Source organism: Pyrus communis, chromosome 3 (assembly GCF_963583255.1).
Source record: "Pyrus communis chromosome 3, drPyrComm1.1, whole genome shotgun sequence".
Classification (NCBI taxonomy): Eukaryota; Viridiplantae; Streptophyta; class Magnoliopsida; order Rosales; family Rosaceae; genus Pyrus; species Pyrus communis.
Genome location: NC_084805.1, coordinates 29,347,040 through 29,367,461, shown reverse-complemented (window position 1 = coordinate 29,367,461; position 20,422 = coordinate 29,347,040). Strand labels below are relative to the sequence as shown.

The 20,422-nt window shown below is 39.0% G+C and overlaps 2 protein-coding genes and 3 pseudogenes across 2 annotated transcripts; 1 reads left to right on the top strand and 4 right to left on the bottom strand.

Moving 5' to 3' along the window:
• Positions 1-1,543: 1,543 nt before the first annotated feature.
• On the bottom strand, positions 1,544-3,916 carry LOC137730066 (tyrosine-sulfated glycopeptide receptor 1-like; annotated as a pseudogene).
• A 2,966-nt stretch (positions 3,917-6,882) lies between these two features.
• LOC137728610 (RNA pseudouridine synthase 6, chloroplastic-like) lies at positions 6,883-8,707 on the top strand (annotated as a pseudogene).
• A 732-nt stretch (positions 8,708-9,439) lies between these two features.
• On the bottom strand, positions 9,440-10,696 carry LOC137728609 (receptor-like protein 3). The gene has a single exon (XM_068467342.1). It carries the CDS (start codon positions 10,694-10,696, stop codon positions 9,440-9,442), a length of 1,257 nt encoding a protein of 418 aa, XP_068323443.1.
• A 2,425-nt stretch (positions 10,697-13,121) lies between these two features.
• Positions 13,122-14,327, bottom strand: LOC137728608 (expansin-like B1; annotated as a pseudogene).
• A 3,692-nt stretch (positions 14,328-18,019) lies between these two features.
• On the bottom strand, positions 18,020-19,232 carry LOC137728606 (uncharacterized). The gene is made up of 2 exons (XM_068467341.1): positions 18,126-19,232; positions 18,020-18,043 (listed from the first exon to the last, which is right to left on the bottom strand). Exons 1-2 carry the CDS (start codon positions 19,230-19,232, stop codon positions 18,020-18,022), a joined length of 1,131 nt encoding a protein of 376 aa, XP_068323442.1.
• Positions 19,233-20,422: the final 1,190 nt, after the last annotated feature.

Genomic DNA, 20,422 nt, shown 5'->3' with positions numbered 1-20,422 from the left:
CTGTTTCTTACTGAAACAGGCGTCCTGCATGTTTTTTGCTTTGCACGTTTGTGCTTGAAAACTTTGATGCTAGAATAAGAACGAAACAATTTTTATGTTGCCTAACCTACAAGATATATATATATATATATATATATATATATATATATATATATATATATATTTTGCCACATTGACCACAGGGGCAAGATTTGTGTGAACTTTATGTTACTTCTGTTTATTAGGGAACCAAAACGTTCAGTTTCGTCCTGTTCATTGTACAATGTCTTTTCATGTCAACTCAGTTAAATGTATATAAAAACGAAGCTGCATATCGTACTGACCTCATTCACTCATCTATTCCTTTCTTCATTTATGATTGTGTTGAATTTATTCAAGTAAAATGTATCTTATTCATGTAGTTCAAAGTGATGCATTCAAGTCCCGCAGCAACGCGCGGGCACATTTTGTGACATCCCACATCGTCCAGGGGAGTGATCCTTATATGTATATTCTCATCCCTACCTAGTGCGAGGCCTTTTGGGAGCTCACTGGCTTTGGGTTCTGTAGGAACTCCGAAGTTAAGCGAGAAGGGGGCTAGAGCAATCCCATGATGGGTGACCCACTGGGAAGTTGCTAGTGAGTTCCCAAAAATAAAACCGTGAGGGAATGGTAAGCCCAAAGCGGACAATATCGTGCTACAGTGGTGGAGCGGGCTTGGGAAGTGATCCGTCCCGGGCCGGGATGTGACAATTTGGTATCAAATCCTAACCTTGGTCGCGTGTGTGCTGACGAGGACGTCGGGCCCTTAAGGGGGGTGGATTGTGACATCCCACATCACCCAGGGGAGTGATCCTTATATGTACATTCTCATCCCTACCTAGCGCGAGACTTTTTGAGAGTTCACTGGCTTTGGGTTCTGTAGGAACTTTGAAGTTAAGCGAGAAAGGGGCTAGAGCAATCCCATGATGGGTGATCCACTGAGAAGTTGCTCGTGAGTTCCCAAAAATAAAATCGTGAGGGAATGGTAAGCCCAAAGCGGACAATATCGTGATACGGTGATGGAGCGGACCCGGGAAGTGATCCGTCCCGGGCCGGGATGTGACACATTTTCTAGTATTTGCTATAAGAGATACTAGATTTGAATCATTAATGAACTATCAGATTGAAGTCTCAAATCTATATCCTAATTACACTGGATTTGGATCAAAAATCCAATTAAAGTGAAGGTGTAAAACCAAGGAGAAGAAGAACAAAGATAAATCATATCATGTAATACAAGTCATGACAACTAATTCAAAGTCGTGTTTATTGCGTTGTTTAGTGTCTTGGTCTTCTGTGTATTCGAAATGGCATCGGGAGTAAAATAAGAAACAAAAGACCTATGACTTAAGAAATTAAATAACTTGCCTTTAAATGTGAAATCTTGTTTGGAACTGAAAGCCAAAAAGTAAAAACTCAAGGTCAAAATTTGAAAACTCAAGGAAGTAGTTTTTAGTTTTCAATGTTAACAAACAAAATTTTAGTCTTCGAAAAAGTGACAACAAATCCTGAAAGCTGAAAACAAAATGGTTATCAAACGCTCTTATATATCTTAGATTGTTGCGATGCAGCATAACAACAGTAATGTGTACTACTTAATAAGTCTTTTATTTCTCAAAGAAAAGTACACTTGATTATCGCACAAAGCGATCAACTACATTGGATAAAAATTCGAAATATGCATATCGCCATGACCTGCTCAAAGCTAAAGGCCCACAAACTCCCCAAAACCCTACAATGAAACCAAGAGTCGCTGAAATTTGAAGCCATGGAATTCCATTCCCAGAGTCGTGTACATCTTCCTGGTCCTTAGTCGTATCACTATCACCTGGACTCTTCTTCGGGCACTTATTTGGAAGCGGGGAACCGCAAAGTCCTGGGTTACCCTCAAAGGCAGTAGCATTGAAGCCTTGGAGCTGAGTGCCTAACGGTATTTGGCCTTGGAGGTTATTGTAGGCAACACTAAAGCTAGACAAGAAATTAAGACTTGATAGTGATGCTGGGATTTCACCCGAAAGATTGTTTCTTGAGAGGTCTAACAACTCCAAGTTTCGGAGGTTCGAGATTTGGTGTGGAATGTTGCCAGAGAATTTGTTAAAACCAACATCCAGTTGGTGGAGAAGTTGCAATTGCCCAATATCGCGGGGTACATTGCCACTTAGACTGTTGTTCCCGAGGCTGATTGTTGGCGGCATGTTGGACAAATTCTTGTACTGTAACACAAATGCAGAATGAACGATTTCTTTGTAGAAGGGCAACTCTAAATCACCGTGACCTGTTTGACTTGCAGCCTTTTCGGATTTGAGCGCTTGTAATCTGCAAAGCTCCTTTGGAAATTCACCTGAAATGAAGTTATTATCCAAGCGTATGTGGGAAAGACTTGGAAGAGTCCCCAACCAACCAGGTATTGGTCCCGTGATTCCGTTAAAAGACAGGTCCAGAACTACCATTTTCTCGAGCTTCGACAGCCATACAGGTATTTTTCCTGTCAGTTGGCACGTTGACATACTGAGCATGCTGAGATTTTGGAACCCAGATGAATCAACCATGAGATCACCATCTGGCATTTCTTCACCTAGAAAATTATTTGCCAAAATGAGTACCCTTAAACTTTTGCAATCCTTCAATATCTTCATTGCCCCTGTCACATTGGTCAATCTGTTATTAGAAAGCGAAAGGAATGCCAAGGATTTTAAAGAAAGAATTTCATGCTGTAATTGTCCCTCCAGATAATTGGCGCTCAGTCGGAGTGCAATCAAGGACTTGCATGAGTAAACACTTATTGGCAAGGGACCGGCGAAGTTATTATACATTAGGTCAAGTTTAATAAGTTGAGTAAGTTTGGAGAAATTAAGTGCGGACAGATCTCCTTCCAATTGGTTGAATCCTAGATTCAGTTCCGTAAGGCTTGAGCAATTCATCAAAGACGAAGGCAGAAAACTCTCTAGATTGTTAAAATGGAGGATTATGAGCTTCAATCTGGAGAGCTTCCCAATATGAAGAGGAAGTGTGCCACTTAGCTGATTAGAGTAGAGATCCAAGATTGCGAGGTTGGTAAGATTGGCAATGTTCTCACCAATGGCCCCGGAAAGCTTATTGGAAGGCAACGAAATTTCTTCAAGTGCTCGAGCATTGTGAATATCACTTGGAAGTGTCCCCAAAAGATTATTGAAGCCTGCACGAAAGAGCTCCAATTTTGAACAGTTACCAAGTCCAAGGGGAATTATGCCACTGAAATCATTGTGGGAAAAATCCAAGCTTCTAAGAAAAGGAGAATAAGAACAGTTGAAAGATGGTATTTGGCCCTTAAGGAGATTGTTGCTGACATTTAAGTTGCTCAAATTCCATGCACGCTGGAGGAACGATGATGAAGTTGTTCCGTTGAATTGATTGCTGGACAAATCCACTATTCGGATATAATTTGGCGGTGGTGATAGCGGTAGTTCTCCAGAGAGAAGGTTGTAGCTCAAATCAAAGATCTGAAGGCGACCCAAGGACAGAAAGAATCCAGCTTCCAGGTGACCAGAAAGTATATTATGGGAGAGATTGAGGTGGGTGAGATGCGTGAGATTTCCAAGAGATGGAGAAATGACTCATTTGAGGCGTTTGGAGGGCAACAACAGATGGGTGACCCTACCAGCCATATCACAAGTGATGCCCTCCCATCGACAACAATCGCTGGAAGACCAGTTTAAACTAGAAGAAGCGATATCAAATGAAGAAAAAAGAGACTGTTGGTCCATTTTGCTGCAAGCAGCATGGGTTGCAGAAATACCGCTTGTGATAAACAAGACGAAAAGTGGGAGGACATATGATTTAGTTAGATGATTAGGCTGCACCGCCATGGTTCTTGTTGAAAGTGGCATACAAGTATATTAGATTGCTCAAAAGGTGTATACTGCTTTTATAGACAAAAATATGTAGAAACGACATCGGAAGAAATTGCTATGCGTGCTGGAAGGTGCATATTTGTAGAAATTGCTGACATATCAAATCGTTGTACGTGCGCGGTTGTTTCTGCAGGTTGTTAGCTATACCACATCGGTGGGGGCAAAGAAAATGATGGGTTTAAATATGATTGCCCTATTAGTAAAGTTTTTTGTGATAAAATCCCACACATAACTGATTGGACATACGATAAGTACCAAGTTAGAAGCAGTTTCGGTCTCATTAGAGTGGGGCATTTGGGCCCGTTGATCTAACAAATTCCAACATGGTATTGAACCACACAATTATGGGCCTGTGCAAGCCCAAAGCTTGTCACCAGTAAGTGTGGGTTTGGAAACAAGCACTTCCTGAAAAGAGACTTTGGTCACCAATAAGTGTGGGTTCAGCCTTTGAGTTTTTAAGAAGCACTTCCTGAAAAGAAGTCTCACTCCATTGAACCTCTAAGTGGGGCCCAGGAGATCCATAGATCTAAAAATTCCACGATTTTAGTCTTGGTCTGTGGTAACGTTTTTCCAAGCATTCAGACACGTAGATCTAAAAATTCCACGATATTAGTCTTGGTCTATGATAACGTGGAAGAAGCTTTGGTCACCAAGAAGTGTGGATCTGGCCTTTGAGTTCTTAAGAAGCATTTCATAAAAAGCAGAAAGTGTCGGTCTCGTTAGAATGGGCCCTTGGGCGCGTTTGGTTGTAAAAAATTCAAATATGGTATCAAACCACATGGTTATGGGCCCATGCAAGCCTCACCATGAAGTGTGTGTTTGGAAACAAGCACTTCTTTAAAAGAGGCTTTGGTCATCAGGAAATTCTCCATCTGAGCTGTATCAATGACACGATAAGCAAGCCAAGTCAATATTGATTGCTGACGGTAAAAGGAAGACAAAGCCCATAATGTTTTTTTTGTTTCAATAACTTTTCAATAGTCTGGACTAATTCAGTTTTATATTTATTGTTTGGAAACAAGCAATTCCTGAAAAGAGACTTTGGTCACCAGGAAGTGTGGGTCCAGCCTTTGAGTTTTTAAGAAGCCCTTCCTGAAAAGAAGTCTCACTCCGTTGAACCTCTAAGTGGGGCCCAGGAGACCCATAGATCTAAAATTCCACGATTTTAGTCTTGGTTTGTGGTAATGTTTTTCCAAGCATTCAAACACGTAGATCTAAAAATTCCACGATATTAGTCTTGGTCTATAGTAACGTGGAAGAAGCTTTGGTCACCAAGAAGTGTGGGTCTGGCCTTTGAGTTCTTAAGAAGCATTTCATAAAAAGCAGAAAGTGTCGGTCTCGTTAGAGTGGGCCCTTGGGCGCGTCTGGTTATAAAAAATTCAAATATGGTATCAAACCACATGGTTATGGGCCCGTGCAAGCCTCACCATGAAGTGTGTGTTTGGAAACAAGCACTTCATTAAAAGAGGCTTTGGTCATCAGGAAATTCTCCATCTGAGCTGTATCAATGACACGATAAGCAAGCCAAGTCAATGCTGATTGCTGACGGTAGAAGGAAGACAAAGCCCATAATGTTTTTTTTGTTTCAATAACTTTTCAATAGTTTGGACTAATTCAGTTTTATATTTATTGTTTGGGTAATATTAGGGACATCAAATTTTTTCAACCAAATTTACTATTCAAATAATGTGGTTGTAAATTATTGGATTATTAATTAAGTATCGATTAATGTGTTTGGTTCTTATTGGTGACATATCATTTGACTTGCAAATTTGGTTTCAAAATTTGGGCTCCCTATCATTATTCTTATTGTTTTAGTGCATACAGTTGATTGTACACAAGAACTTCTCAATCTACCGCTTGTTTGGAAATACTTTTTAAATGGCTAAAAACGTTTTTGGTTAAAATATGTTTGGAACCAATCATTAGTTAAACTGCAAGTGAAATTTGGAAAAGCACTTGAAGGACTTCATGGTGCTTTTTGCTGAAAACGCTTCAAATACTTTTGGACCCCAAAGATATTTTCACTAAAAGCATTTTCAGTTATTTTAAATACACTTCTAAACAAGCTCCTAGATGGTAGAAAAAAAGCCTGAGAACTTCATCGGGCCCAACTCAAGGGTAGTTGGGTAACAGAGGGCCAATCCCTACTGGACACGATCAAGCTTGGATAATGCTTTTGGACGCGGTCCATTACTCTGTAAAAACCCGACCCACAACCCGGAGAAATCAAAATCTCAGTTAAACCTCACCCCAATAATCAACTCAAATAGCAGCTTGTATTGTCCAGCTTCAGCCTCCGGAGGAAGAAGATGGGGCCGGTGAGCTTCTCCTCAGTGTTGGCCAACGGCTGCCGGAGTTTCAGTGCGCCGGCGGCCCTTGTGCGCACGTTAGCACTCACCCACGTTGCTCTCAGTGAACACTCCAACAGCTACAGGCACGTTAAGGTGGCATGGTTTTCTCGGAGTTCGAATAAACGAAAATCTGCACGTCAGTCCCTGAAACAAGATGTTTCGCAGCCAACTGCTGCTTCTTCTGCAAATGGGTACCTTAAATTTTCCGACTTTGATGTTTTTTTGTTTGTTTTTGTTTTTGGGTTTCTGAGATTTTGGCTTAATTGTTGGTATTTATTTGTTGAAAGTGAGAGTTCGAATGAAGGTCGAACTTGGAAGCAGTTTGTTTGGTAACCGAGAAAATGATCAGAGATTAAGAATGTGGAATGGAAATTTTGAATCTTTATCGTTTTAGAATACCAAATTCTTTCTTTGTAATCGAAATGGAAGCTCTGAGATTTTGGCTTTTAATTGTTTGTATCTATTTGTTAAAAGTGAGGCTTGGATTAAACTGGTCGAATTCGGAAGCATTTTGTTTGGTTACTGAGAAAATGAGCAGAGCAAAAGAATCTGGAAATGAAAATTTGAATCTCTATCGTTTTAGAGTTTTATAATTTTGACCATTGTGATGGATAATGTGTCGATATAGTTGTCGCCAACAACAAAATGTTACATAGAGTTTCTGCCATTTCGTGTTCTACGGTTTGCTGACGTTGATATCATACCTTCTTTCAGCTACCCTGAATATACTCGGTTGCTTCCATGTCCCTCAGACAATGGACCACCAAGAATCGACCACCAAGAGTTTCTGCTCACTCACTTGCAGTGTTGTCTTAGCTAGAACCAAGGAGTATTGCTCAGTTTTTCACGGAAAAATGAGAGTAAGTTTTGCAATTTCATGCTTTGGCATACATAATTTTGATAGCCATAATTACTGGGAGGGGGAGGGCAGAGTGTGATAACTCAGAAGCTGAGGGGTTCCTTATTGCTTGCCTCCAGCATGGAGTTTGTTTTCTTTAGGTCATTAAGTTTATTTATCTTTTCTTTCACCCAGGAGGAAAAGGTGAAGAAGCATTATCTTGCTCTTGCCGCTGCCCCTGTGCCAATTGGAACAATTACTCACTACATGCGTCCAATTAACTTGGCATGGAAACTAGTTCGGTGTTTGAGGAGTTGCACTTTGAATGTGTCAAGTGCCTTGAGGGATTTACATCCTCACCACATTATTTTGCCAATATCTTTCCTTTCTGTTTTCCTATTTGGAGCTGAAATGACACCTTCAGTGTGTGCTGCTTGTGTGTAGAACTAAAAACCATTATTTCTCACGACAGGCATTTGGTGGGATGATTCAAATAGACAGGACATGACCGTTGTTTGAAGCAATTTCAGGATTATGTCTTGTTCTTTCGGTTTTTATAAATGTTTTAAAAGCCAATTTAAAGTTTTAATTAATTGAAGCCCACCCATTGAAAGCTTTCTTTAACTAGATGTAACATCTTCCAACCACTGTTGAAGAAACAAACTTCGTGAATAGAAATATACTTTGTGAAATTTTTACACTTAGTAGTAAACTCCTTCCGTATGAAGCTAGACAATTATTGGCAACGCAGATTTCATGGAACGGTGGAGTTTGTGTCAACTTGAAGTCATGGAATGCAAGGAGGTTCCCTGGCCAAGTTCTGTTGTTGAACAGAAATATTGTGTTGAAGACTGCGGGTGGCCTTCAAAAGAATATGCATATGATATTTCCTGAGATCTATACTGATACTGCGGGTGGCCTTTAAAATCAACCTTCTGACTGGGCGGACTCATCAGGTTAGGAGCAAAAATCTATACTGATACATGAATTCAATTAGTGATCATTTTCTCAAATTGTTTTTTTTTTTTTTTTTTTTTCCTGAGATCACTGAGATATGGTCTTATTATTAATATTGGCTTTAAATTGGCTCAAATAAAAGGAGACGTCCTGCTGCTTCAAGCATATAATATTTCAAAAGGAATAAGATTTTCTGTAGTTTAGAATTCAAGATTTTGGAAAGATGAGTTATAACTAAATATCTAAAAACTCTGACTTCTCGTTCTTTGGCACAAGGAATGTATCACTTGAATCTTACATGGTTACTGTATTCTGTTTCCATTAGTTATGTCATTGGATTCTAAGGAACTAGGAGTTAAAAGAATATCGACGATTCTTTTAATAGTTTGTGTTGCAAGTAAGGTCAGATAATGATAATTTCGTTGGAAATAACTACATTGATGATGCAGGTTCGAGCACAACTGGCTGCGCTTGGTGCACCAATAGTTGGCGATTCCATGTACATGCCAGCTGCAGTTGCAGAAATGGCAAGTCCTGGGTGGAAACCCTTTGGCAAATCTAAGAAGCATTATACTCACGTAACCGATAAAGAAGCAGCGATTGAACTGTGGAGTGCACAGCATGGGTGTGCCTCAATTATTGATTGACACTTGTTTATAAACTCATTTTGGGTGCAAAAGATTTGATCTCGCAGTAGGACGAGGACAATACTCTGTCCAAACATATATAACATTGCATCGCTCCTTCCAAATCACCCAACGGCAAATGCCCATGAACCTAAGGAATTGAGCTTCATGAGTGGTGGAAAACTCCCACAAAACCCTAGCTAATCGCAAAATGATTAAAACATGGTATTACGTCGGAATGAAAACGGACTATCGGGTTACCGAATCCGATTATTATCAGATCATATTTGCTATAAAAGACACCAGATTTGAATCATTAACGAACTGTCGGATTGAATTGTCAAATCTATATCCTATTAATACATTGGATTCGGATCGAAATCCAATTAAAGTATAGGTGTAAAACCAAGAAGAAGAAGAACAAGGATAAATAAGAAACAAAAGACCTATGACTTGAGAAATTAAACAACTTGCCTTTAAAAATGAAATCTTGTTTGGAACTGAAAGTCAAAAAGTAAAAACTCAAGGTCAAATTTTGAAAACTCAAGGAAGTTGTTTTCAGTTTTTCGTTTTAAGTTTTCAATGTTGTCAAACAAAATTTCAGTTTTCAAAAAAATAAAAACAAAAATTGAAAGCTGAAAACAAAATGGTTATCAAAAGCTCTTGTATATCTTAGATTGTTACGATGCAGCATAGTAGCAGTAATGTGATTAGTAAATAAGTCTTTTATTTCTCAAAGAAAAGTACACTTGATTAACACACAAAACGATCTACAACATTGGAGAAAAACTCGAAATATGCATATCGCCATGACCTGCTCAAAGCTAAAGGGCCACAAACTCCCCAAAACCCTACAATGAAACCAAGAGATACTGAAATTTGAAGCCATGGAATTCCATTCCCAGAGTCGTGTACATCTTCCCGGTCCTTAGTCGTATCACTATCACCTGGACTCTTCTTCGGGCACTTATTTGGAAGCGGGGAACCGCAAAGTCCCGGGTTACCCTCAAAGGCAGTAGCATTGAAGCCTTGGAGCTGAGTGCCTAACGGTATTTGGCCTTGGAGTTTATTGCAGGCAACACTAAATGAAGACAAGAAATTAAGATTTGATCGTGATGCTGGGATTTCACCAAAAAGATGGTTTCCTGATTTCGAGATTTCGCGTGGAATGTTGCCAGAGAATTTGTTAAAACTAATATCCAGTTTTTGGAGAAGTAGCAATTTTCCAATATCGCGGGGTATATTGCCACTTAGATTGTTGTTCCTGAGGCTGATTCTTGCCTCCATGTTGGAGAAATTCTTGTACTGTAAAATAGTTGCCCCAGTAAAGCTGTAGTAGACAGGCAACTCTAAATCGTTGTGACCTGTTTGAGTTGCAGCCTTTTCCGACCTGAGAGCTTGTAGTCTGCAAAGCTCCTTTGGAAATTCACCTGAAATGAAGTTATTATCCAAGTATATATGGGAAAGACTTGGAAGAGTCCCCAACCAACCAGGTATTGGTCCCGTGAGTCCGTTAAAAGACAGGTCCAGAACTACCATTTTCTCGAGCTTCGACAGCCATACAGGTATTTTTCCTGTCAGTTGGCACCTTGACATACTGAGCATGCTGAGATTTTGGAACCCAGATGAATCAACCGTGAGATCACCATCTGGCATTTCTTCACCTAGAAAATTATTTGTCAAAATGAGTACCCTTAAACTTTTGCAATCCTTCAATATCTTCATTGCCCCTGTGACATTGGTCAATCTGTTGTAAGCAAGCGCAAGGAATGACAAGGATTTCAAAGAAAGAATTTCATGTTGTAATTGTCCCTCTAGATCATTTGCACTCAGTCGGAGTGCTATCAAGGACTTGCATGAGTAAACGTTTATTGGCAAGGGACCCGTGAAGTGATTACGCATTAGGTCAAGTTTAATAAGATGAGTAAGTTTGGAGAAATTAAGCACAGAGAGATCTCCTTCCAACTGGTTGAATCCTAGATTCAGTTCTGCAAGGCTTGAGCAATTCATCAAAGACGGAGGCAGAAGAGTCGAAGACCCTCTAGATTGTTGAAATGGAGGATTAGGAGCTTCAATCTGGAGAGCTTCCCAATATGAAGAGGAAGTGTGCCACTCAGCTGATTAGAGTAGAGATCCAAGATTGCGAGGTTGGTAAGATTGGCAATGTTCTCACCAATTGCCCCGGAAAGCTTATTGGAAGGCAACGAAATTTCTTCAAGTGCTCGAGCATTGTGAATATCGCTTGGAAGTGTCCCCGAAAGGTTATTGAAGCCTGCACGAAAGAGCTCCAATTTTGAACAGTTACCAAGTCCAAGGGGAATTATGCCACTGAAATCATTGTGGGAGAAATCCAAGCTTCTAACACAAGGAGAATAAGAACAGTTGAAAGATGGTATTTGGCCCTCAAGGAGATTGTTGCTGACATTTAAGTTGCTCAAATTCCATGCACGCTGGAGGAACGATGATGGAGTTGTTCCGTTGAATTGATAGCTGGACAAATCCACTATTCGGATACAACTAGGCGGTGGAGATAGCGGTAGTTCTCCAGAGAGTTTGCCGTTTCATTTTCTGTACCCTCATGTTTTGTGTGATCACGGTTAAGCTATGTTAACATTTTATATTATTTTTTTTATAAAGATAATAAGACAAAGATGAATAGTAATATAAAATGTTGATGTGACTTAACCGTAATCACACAAATAGGAGGGCACAGGAGGACACGAAAAGTGGGAGGGCAGACAACCCTTGTCTTTTTTTTTTTTTCAGAGTTAAATTTCCTATGGCATGTTGGACATAAACTTTTACTGTAAAGTAAAGCAGTTAAATTGCCTATAAAATGTTTGAGTTGAAGCCTTTTGCGATACTAGCCCTCGTGGTATGGAGAATATGGAGAATAAATTGGTTACAAATTCATTATTTTTGAAATTCAAACTTAACACATCTTACTTATAAGTAAAAGAATACCAATAGATCGTTATACTAAATGACTCTAATTTTAGATATTTTGCTAGCCAGGCATACGTTGTTAGATAATGTTTATAATTCATTGGAATGTGGACCGCGCATCTTTAAGTAAAAATCGTATCATTAATAAGAGATATTTTTCAATGTGTTCGGAACACGGAGTGGTACACCACGTATCACTAGTTATGCAAGTGATGAAATACTTATGCTAAAAAATTAACAACTTAAAAAATAAAATTTTCTTTCATTTATATAATAACACATAATATACTACTTGTATTCTAAGCACAATAAAAAATTTCTCTATCAATAGCGTCTTTCATAATAATTTGGCAGCACAATTATATATATAGCAGCAACTTTTTGTATTGTACATAAGTGTGTGCGCGCGCGCATTCCCACTTGCAAAAGAAAACATCAATCCACTTCAACTCCTGAGTCATATATTTGTCCAACATTTCAGTGTCGTGGTATGTTATTATTGGAGTAAATATGTTTTTATTTAAATATTTTAAACATATTTATATTTTAGTTTATTATAAACATTAAATATAAAACGTAAATTATTATTAACCTATGATTTGACAAGGAGTATTCTCCTCCACAGAAAGGAGAAATTTTTCCAAGTGACGGGAACACCATGACACATGGTGTTCCCTCACACATGGTGATTTGACATCTTGAATATCCTTTAATTTTATATTTCAATAAATATAAAAAACTAAATCCCCATGTGTGAGGAACACCATGTGTCATGGTGTTCCCGTCACTTAGAAAAATTTCTCCACAGAAAGAAACGTGAGAAAGCTTCTCACCTTAAAGATGGGATTACTTCTCCGAACGGAGATAAAGATCACCTTAAAGATGGGATTTCTTCTCTTAATAAAGATAAAGATAATGTCAATAGACATAAATTTGTTCCGTTGTGATTTGTACGTTTTGACTTTGTCCTTTTTGTTTTCTTCTGCTATAATTCCTTTTCAAGTCCCTAAATTATTTAGCCCCACAATTTTTATTTCATCTCTCTATATAAATTGATCTCATGCACGAAAGACCAAAATATACAGAAAGAAACAACGGTTTATATAATTTTCAAAACAAAAATTGAGTTTTGAAAGCAACATATTGAAAATGTGTACGACTGATGATAGAGGTAGAAGAGGAGGGCACGACTGATGATAGAGAGAAAGAAGGTAGGATTGAAAAATTGAAAAGTTCTTTTATTTTTTACTGTTCATCAGTGTTTTACCAAAATAAGCTGTTTTGTTGAAGCTGCTATTTCCAGCTTCTAATTTTCAACTTTTTTTTCCCCTGTAACTTCAAAAAAAAAAAAAAAAAAAAAATTGATTTAAAGTGTTTACCAAATACTTAAAATGCTCCAATTTTTTTTATACTCACTGTTTTTTAAAATTAAGCTAAGCCAAACCAGGACTTATTGTGAGGAAGAACCCAAGTCTCATCACCATCAGCATTACGAGGTTGTTGTCCAAACTGCTCCATAACTCCTGTCTAATACTTTGCATACAAAGTTGTTTGTCTGCAAAGTTTTTATATTATTTCAATTAATATGTCATGATGAGGGTAACATAAGAATAAAGCAAATAAATTCAACAGATACAAGAACGAGAGTTTAGCTAAAAGATATCAACTTGATTGAATTCATACGCTGCTCCTTGTTATATATTTTATTTGGTGTATAACTATAAGTCTAACTTAACTTTTGTTTCCTTTTGAACAAAAAACAATTGCTTGCAAAGAGCTGAGCAATGAAAGAGCCAGACACACTACCCTGACCAACTAGCCAGCGTAATCAACATTCGTGGGTTGGTTGGTTCATAAATATTGACGAAATAAAATTAAGCACAAGTTTGTGAGTAATAATAAAAGAGCATATAATGTACCTCACATAGCTGGATAGCTGTGATATTTTTCTTCCGTTGCTGGTACAATACTGCAAAAGCCAAATATACGAAGATAATTACGGTTCTCGTCAATCTTGATCGTAATATTTTTGTTTGGATAGCTGCATGAAACACTGTTTTGTGAAGAGAGACAGATAGAGCTACCTGAGTCAGTTTTTAGTGATGAAAAATTTATCACAAAATCTGAAGTAGAAATTAATCATGAAGTTTCCTCAAAGTTGCTTTCAAGACTTATATGCTCTTACCGTCTGTATTCGGTGTCAACGAAACCAAGAGAAAACAAAGAAGCAGCTGCCTTAGTAGTTACAGCCATCCGACCAAATGCTTGTTTGCTCAGGATGAAATCTGTGCGGTTTTTTTGAGCAACGGGCACTGTTGGTGCACCTCACCTAATGAACCATTAAGCAAAACTAAATAGTATACGTGACCAGAAACAAATAACCCGTGCGCGTGCACACATATACTCATATCTTCGTGCTTAGAATCGTGCATTCTCACCTGGTAACAAGTACCACATCAAACAGCCTTGCGATAAAGGTCAGAGGCACCTGAGACATCCCCACCATTGATCGTTGCTCCAAATGAACCAAACCCACACGCACCAACTGCAGTTCGATACAAAAAAAAGTATCAGTAAGCATGCCTGCCGCATAAAATATTTCTGTTAATTTTTTTTAGGTAAAGTACAAAAAACTACCTTCACTATTGGTTTCACGACATTTTAATATCTCATCTTTTAAAATTGACAATGTCATACCTCATCTTTAAAATTTGTACTAATTTTATACCTTCTGTTAGCTTGACCGTTTATTTTTTAGTTAAATACTGAAGTAACTTGATTCGGACTCATTTTCTATTAAAAAATTAAAAAAATATTATTAAAAATTAAAAAAAATTATTTAATAAAATTTAAATATTAAAATAATAAAGAAAAGTAAAAAAAAAACCCTCATGTCCCATGTCCCGTTTCCACCCCCCTCCCCCTCCCCCCGCGGTCTCTCTCTTCTCCCCCATCTTCATCTTCTTCCCCTTTCAGCGCTGTTACTGCAAACCAGAAAAAAGAAGAAGAAAAAAAAAAAAAACCAATTTATCTCTATTGAAATTTGAATGTCTATATTTTGTATTGTGTAAAAACAATGTACAAGGGAAGCTCATATAAATGAGCTTTGGAAGAAAGGAAAAGAAAAACAGAAGCCGAAAGAAAAAGAGGACAAGCAGAAAACATGGAGCATAAAACATGGAAAAGTAAAGGTGAGGAAAACATGGAAAAGTAAAGGTCACCATACACCCATGTTTTCTTCCAATACTCCCCCTCAAGCTGGATCAAAGGGATTAATTGATCCAAGCTTGAACAAAAGACGTTGAAAATCAGCAGAGGGTAATCCTTTTGTGAAAATATCCGCAAGTTGATCATGATTGCGCGTGTAGTGAGTGTCGATCACCTTGGACTGAACTTGATTTCTGACGTAGTGACAATCAACTTCAATATGTTTAGTTCGCTCATGGAATACAGGATTCGATGCAATGTGCATCGCGGCCTGATTATCACAGTGTAGGGACATGGGTTGTTGATGAGGAAAACCTAAAGTCAACAGAAGGCTTTTGAGCCAAATAAGTTCACAAGCAGTGGACGCCATAGCACGATACTCTGCCTCTGCACTAGAGCGTGCAACAACACTTTGTTTCTTGCTTTTCCAGGTAACTAGGTTGCCTCCCACAAACGTAAAAAACCCAGTGGTAGACTTGCGATCGAGAGAATTGCCTGCCCAGTCAGCATCGGTATAGCCTGAGATCTGAGTGTGACTATTGTTGCGCATAAGAATTCCTCTACCAATGGAACCCTTAAGATAACGTAGCACACGATGAACAATCTTCAAATGATCCATGCTTGGAGAGTGCATAAACTGGCTAACAATGCTGACAGCATATGATATATCAGGACGTGTGATAGTCAGATAAATGAGTTTGCCAACCATTCTTTGATAGTAACTTAAATTGGGAACTGGATCACCGTGAGTTTTTAGCTTCAAGTTGCTATCCAAGGGGGTACGAGCAGGCTTGCAATCTGTCATTTTTGCTTCGTGAAGAAGATCCATGACATACTTGCGTTGGTTGAGGAAGAAACCCTTGTGAGAGTGTGCCATCTCGATGCCCAGAAAGTATTTGAGAGTGCCAAGATCCTTGATAGCAAACTTGTTGTTGAGATACTGTTTAAGAGCAATAATCTCTGACATATTATCACCTGTCACAATTAGATCATCAACATAAATGAGCACAACTAGTTTACCCACTAAGCTGGAACGAACAAATAGGGAAGAATCCGCAATACTTGGACAAAAACCAACCCTTTCCAGAACATGACTGAGCTTGGCATACCATGCACGTGGACTTTGCTTGAGACCATAAATGGATTTATGGAGTTTGCACACCATTTCTAGATTGTTTGATTGAGGATGACCTGGGGGTAGCTTCATGTAAACCTCTTCTTCAAGTTCACCATGCAGGAAAGCATTTTTAACATCCATTTGAAATAGAGGCCATGCATTGTTAATTGCAACCGACAACAATACTCTAACAGTGTTCATTTTTGCCACCGGAGCAAATGTCTCTTTATAATCGACGCCATAGGTTTGTGTAAAACCTCGAGCAACCAAGCGAGCCTTATTCCTTTCGATTGTGCCATCTGAATGAAACTTAGTTTTGTACACCCAACGACTCCCCACTGCCTTCTTTCCTTTTGGAAGTTTCACTATAGTCCATGTGTTATTTTCATGGAGGGCTTGAAGCTCCTCTGCCATAGCATTTCTCCACTCACTGTGAAGATTGGCTTCTTGAAAACTTTGAGGTTCTCGAGCTTCATTAATGGCACTTAGGAATGTAGCAAAAGAAGATGAGACTTTGCTATAATCAATAACATCAGTCACGGGATACCTGGCAGTGTAGGTCACATAATCATGCAACTTGGATGGAAGTTTCCTCTCTCGTGCAGGATTGCGACGAACTGTAGGAGATTGAACTACAGGTATTTGAACAACATCATGGTTGGAAGGATCACTGGAGGATGCAGTGTGAATCTCTGATGAGGAAGGGTTTTCATCTTCAAGATGTTCCACCGAGTGAAGGTTAACATCATCCGGCACATGATCACTAGGAGTGCATGTTGCATCTTCTCCGTTTGGATATGGAAAAGGAAATAAGTCCATCAAATGCTCCCCCTGTCTAGAGTAATCCAGTGATTGTGAGAAGTAAGGAACATGTTCTTCAAATTTAACATCCCTTGAAACAACCATTTTTCTAGTTGTTGAATTATAGCACTTGTAACCTTTTTGGGTAGATGAATAACCTAGAAAGACACATTTGGCAGCCCTTGGGTCTAGCTTGTCACGATTTTGAGTTTGAATGTGAACAAAGCATGTACACCCAAAGACTCTCAAATGGGAAAAGTTGATCTTTCTATTTTTCAAGACCTCATAAGGTGATTTAAAATTCAACACTTTACTAGGCAATCTATTGATGAGATATGCCGCAGTAAGAACTCCTTGAGACCAAAACTTTTTAGGCACATTCATGTGAAACATAAGAGCTCTAGTCTTCTCAAGTAGATCTCTATTCTTCCTCTCGGCCACCCCATTTTGTTGAGGTGTTCCAACACAGCTTGTTTGGTGTAATATACCATGCGTGCTCAAGTAGTGTGACATGTTATGAGACATATATTCTGTGCCGTTATCTGATCGTAAAATATGAATTTTTGAAGCAAATTGGGTGGCCACAAGTCTATGAAAATCTTGAAAAACTTCCATCACTTCACTTTTAAATTTCAAAAGATACAACCAAGTAATCCTTGTGAAATCATCCACAAAAGTTACAAAATATTTGTATCCATCAAAAGACTCTATAGTTGGTCCCCAAACATCGGAATGCACAATTTCAAAAGGGTTACTAGCCGTAGACAAAGAGGAAGTAAATGGTAATCTAGTAAACTTAGAAAAATGACAAACATCACAAGGACTTGTAACTTTGCACATATTTGGGAACAAGGTGGATAGAACTTTTTCAGAAGGATGTGCTAGGCGTTGGTGCCAAAGTTGTTGTTCTTGAGCTAAGCTTGAAGTGACTTGAAAAACCTTGGGAACTTGAATATGCTTGGAAAGATAGTAGAGACCATTTAAGAAAAATCCTTCACCAATCGTCTTCTTGGTGACTACATCCTGAAAGATCACATTTTTTGGAGAGAAAATGGCAAGACAATTTAATGAGTTTGTGATCTTGCTAACAGATAAAAGTTGAAAAGGGAATGAGGGAACATAAAGAGCCTCAGACTCGACATCACTTGAGATCAAATGTATTTTTCCTTTTCCCACAACCATAGCATTTTTTCCATTGGCAACTGACACTTGGGATGGAATAGAAAATTTTTCAAATTTATGCAAGTTTGTAGACTTGTTAGTCATATGATCAGTGGCTCCAGAATCTATAATCCAATAATCATGCACATTACCAATGTTAAGAGCAGTTGAGAAGGAGTGTAAGATACCTGGGATGTCCCTTTGTACCACGCCTTCATTTCCAGCCAGGAAGCCAGTAAACTGTCCTAGTAGTACAGTTTGATTGTTGTCACACTGATTTAGTGGTCCTTCACTATCTCCAAGACCTTGTTTCTTGTGAAGAAACATAGCAAACTCGTTGATCAGTGCAGCTGGATTAGTGGTGAACTTCAGTGCTCCATCAGAAGAAGTTGTGGCAACATGATTTGCCTTGTAAGAAGGGTTGTACGAGCCTTTCGAGACACCTTTGTTATCCCTAGGAAACTTTGGTTTTAACTCTGGATGAAGAATCCAGCATCGATCTCTTGAGTGCCCACCAGCATCACAATGGCTACATTTTAAGCCAGTTTTCTTTCCTTTGTAGCCTCTCTCCTCACCAAGTTTTTGGTTAGAGAAGTAAGCCCTAGCTTCTGGTATATTTGCCTTCATGTCCAAGGTCATGACTTTCCTTCGAACCTCTTCTCTTTGAATTGTGGCACACACACTTGAAAAAGAAGGCAGGTCGGGATTCATGAGGATATAACTTCGAAGATCTTCGAATTCAGGACTCAGACTTGCTAGGAGTTGGAATATTTTGTCTTCCTCGGCTCTTTTAGTTAGCACAGCAGCGTCGATGGTGTGTGGTCGATACACATTCAGCTCGTTCCACATAGTGGTCAGCTTTCCAAGATGTTGCACAAATGGCTTCCCTTCCTGTTGCAAACCAGCAATGTCCTTCTTTAACTGAAACACTCTAGCCGCATTGTTCTGATTTCCATACATTTCCTTGAGATTTTTCCAAAGAGTCATGGAGGATTCAGCATAGCTAAAAATTTCTGCAATCTTACGATCCATGGAATTGAGTAGCCACGACATGACCAACTGGTCTTTGCATAGCCAAGCATCATACTCCGGTGAGGTAGTCTCAGGCATTGGAATAGCACCATTAACATAACCAAGCTTTGATCGTCCTCCCAGAGCAAGAGAAACTGCTCTCTCCCATGGAAGATAGTTAAACTCATTTAGCAAGACAGAACTAAGACGTTGATTTGGGTTGATATCAATATCTGAGTGTGGTGATGGTGGAGTAGCATGAAAGCCGTCTCCTTCCAAATTTACTAAGCTTTCTTCAGCCATGATTGAAGGACAAGAAGCTCACAAATCTCTCAAGAGAACATCACAGAGACAGGCCGGTTAGGGTCACTGCTCTGATACCATATTGAAATTTGAATGTCTATATTTTGTATTGTGTAAAAACAATGTACAAGGGAAGCTCATATAAATGAGCTTTGGAAGAAAGGAAAAGAAAAACAGAAGCCGAAAGAAAAAGAGGACAAGCAGAAAACATGGAGCATAAAACATGGAAAAGTAAAGGTGAGGAAAACATGGAAAAGTAAAGGTCACCATACACCCATGTTTTCTTCCAATAATCTCCCTCCCCCAAACTCGCGATTTTCCCCAAACCCCTTCCTTGCTTCCCCCTTGCCGTCTTCCCTAAACCCGCACCCACACCCCCCCCCCAGGGGTGCACTCACCCTCGCACTCATTACTTGTAACCCAAAAAAAAAAGCACTCATTACCTGTAACCCAAAAAAAAAAAAATCCAGTTCCAACCCCCTTCCCCCCCCCCCCCCCAACAAAAAAAACCTGCAGAAGAAGAAAAAGAAGAAGAGAGAGAAGGAAAAAAAAAAAAAAACAAACCCAGTTCGCCCGTCCCCCCCCCCCCTCAGCACCCATCTTCTTCCCTCTACACCCATTCTTCCCATTTTCTCTGTGCCTAGGTTCTCAACCTTCAGATTTGGCGTGCCAAAGGTTTGAACCAGGGGGAGGGGACGAACTAAGTTTTGGTTTATTTTTATTTTTATTTATTTATAACTTTTTATTATTATTTTAATATTTAAAAAATATTAAATGATTTTTTTTTTAGTTTTTAATAATTTTGTTATTGTGATGTCGAAGCAAGAGGAGGTTTTGCCAAAAACAGAATGGAGTCTGGAATGACATAACTAGCTAGTTTCTTGTTCGGATGGGGTGCGTACTAGTTCAAGGGCTTCACCAGCTCTCATTTTTGTGCGTAGTCTGAGCTTTCTATAATCTTCATAAGTAAAAGGGACATAGAGTCGAGGGTGCTCTGAAACCACAAATTCTGGAAGAGCTTCAACGGATTCTTCCTTGGGTCCCAAGAGAAATGTAGCCATCGAAACTCGGATGGTTGCCTCCCTGCATTGTTTTACAGGTCCTTGTTATAATTTATACTAGTGTTATTCTTGTTCACATCAAAATTTTGATCAGGTGCTATGAAATTGACTGGAAATCAAGAATTGTAG

Coding starts and splice junctions, on each gene's coding strand:
- LOC137728609 (XM_068467342.1), bottom strand. CDS start 10,696: ATGAATTGCTCAAGCCTTGCAGAACTGAATCTAGGATTCAACCAGTTG.
- LOC137728606 (XM_068467341.1), bottom strand. CDS start 19,232: ATGGCTGAAGAAAGCTTAGTAAATTTGGAAGGAGACGGCTTTCATGCT. Junction 18,044..18,125: donor TGGCTGGAAATGAAGGCGTG/GTACAAAGGGAC, acceptor ATTGGATTATAG/ATTCTGGAGCCACTGATCAT.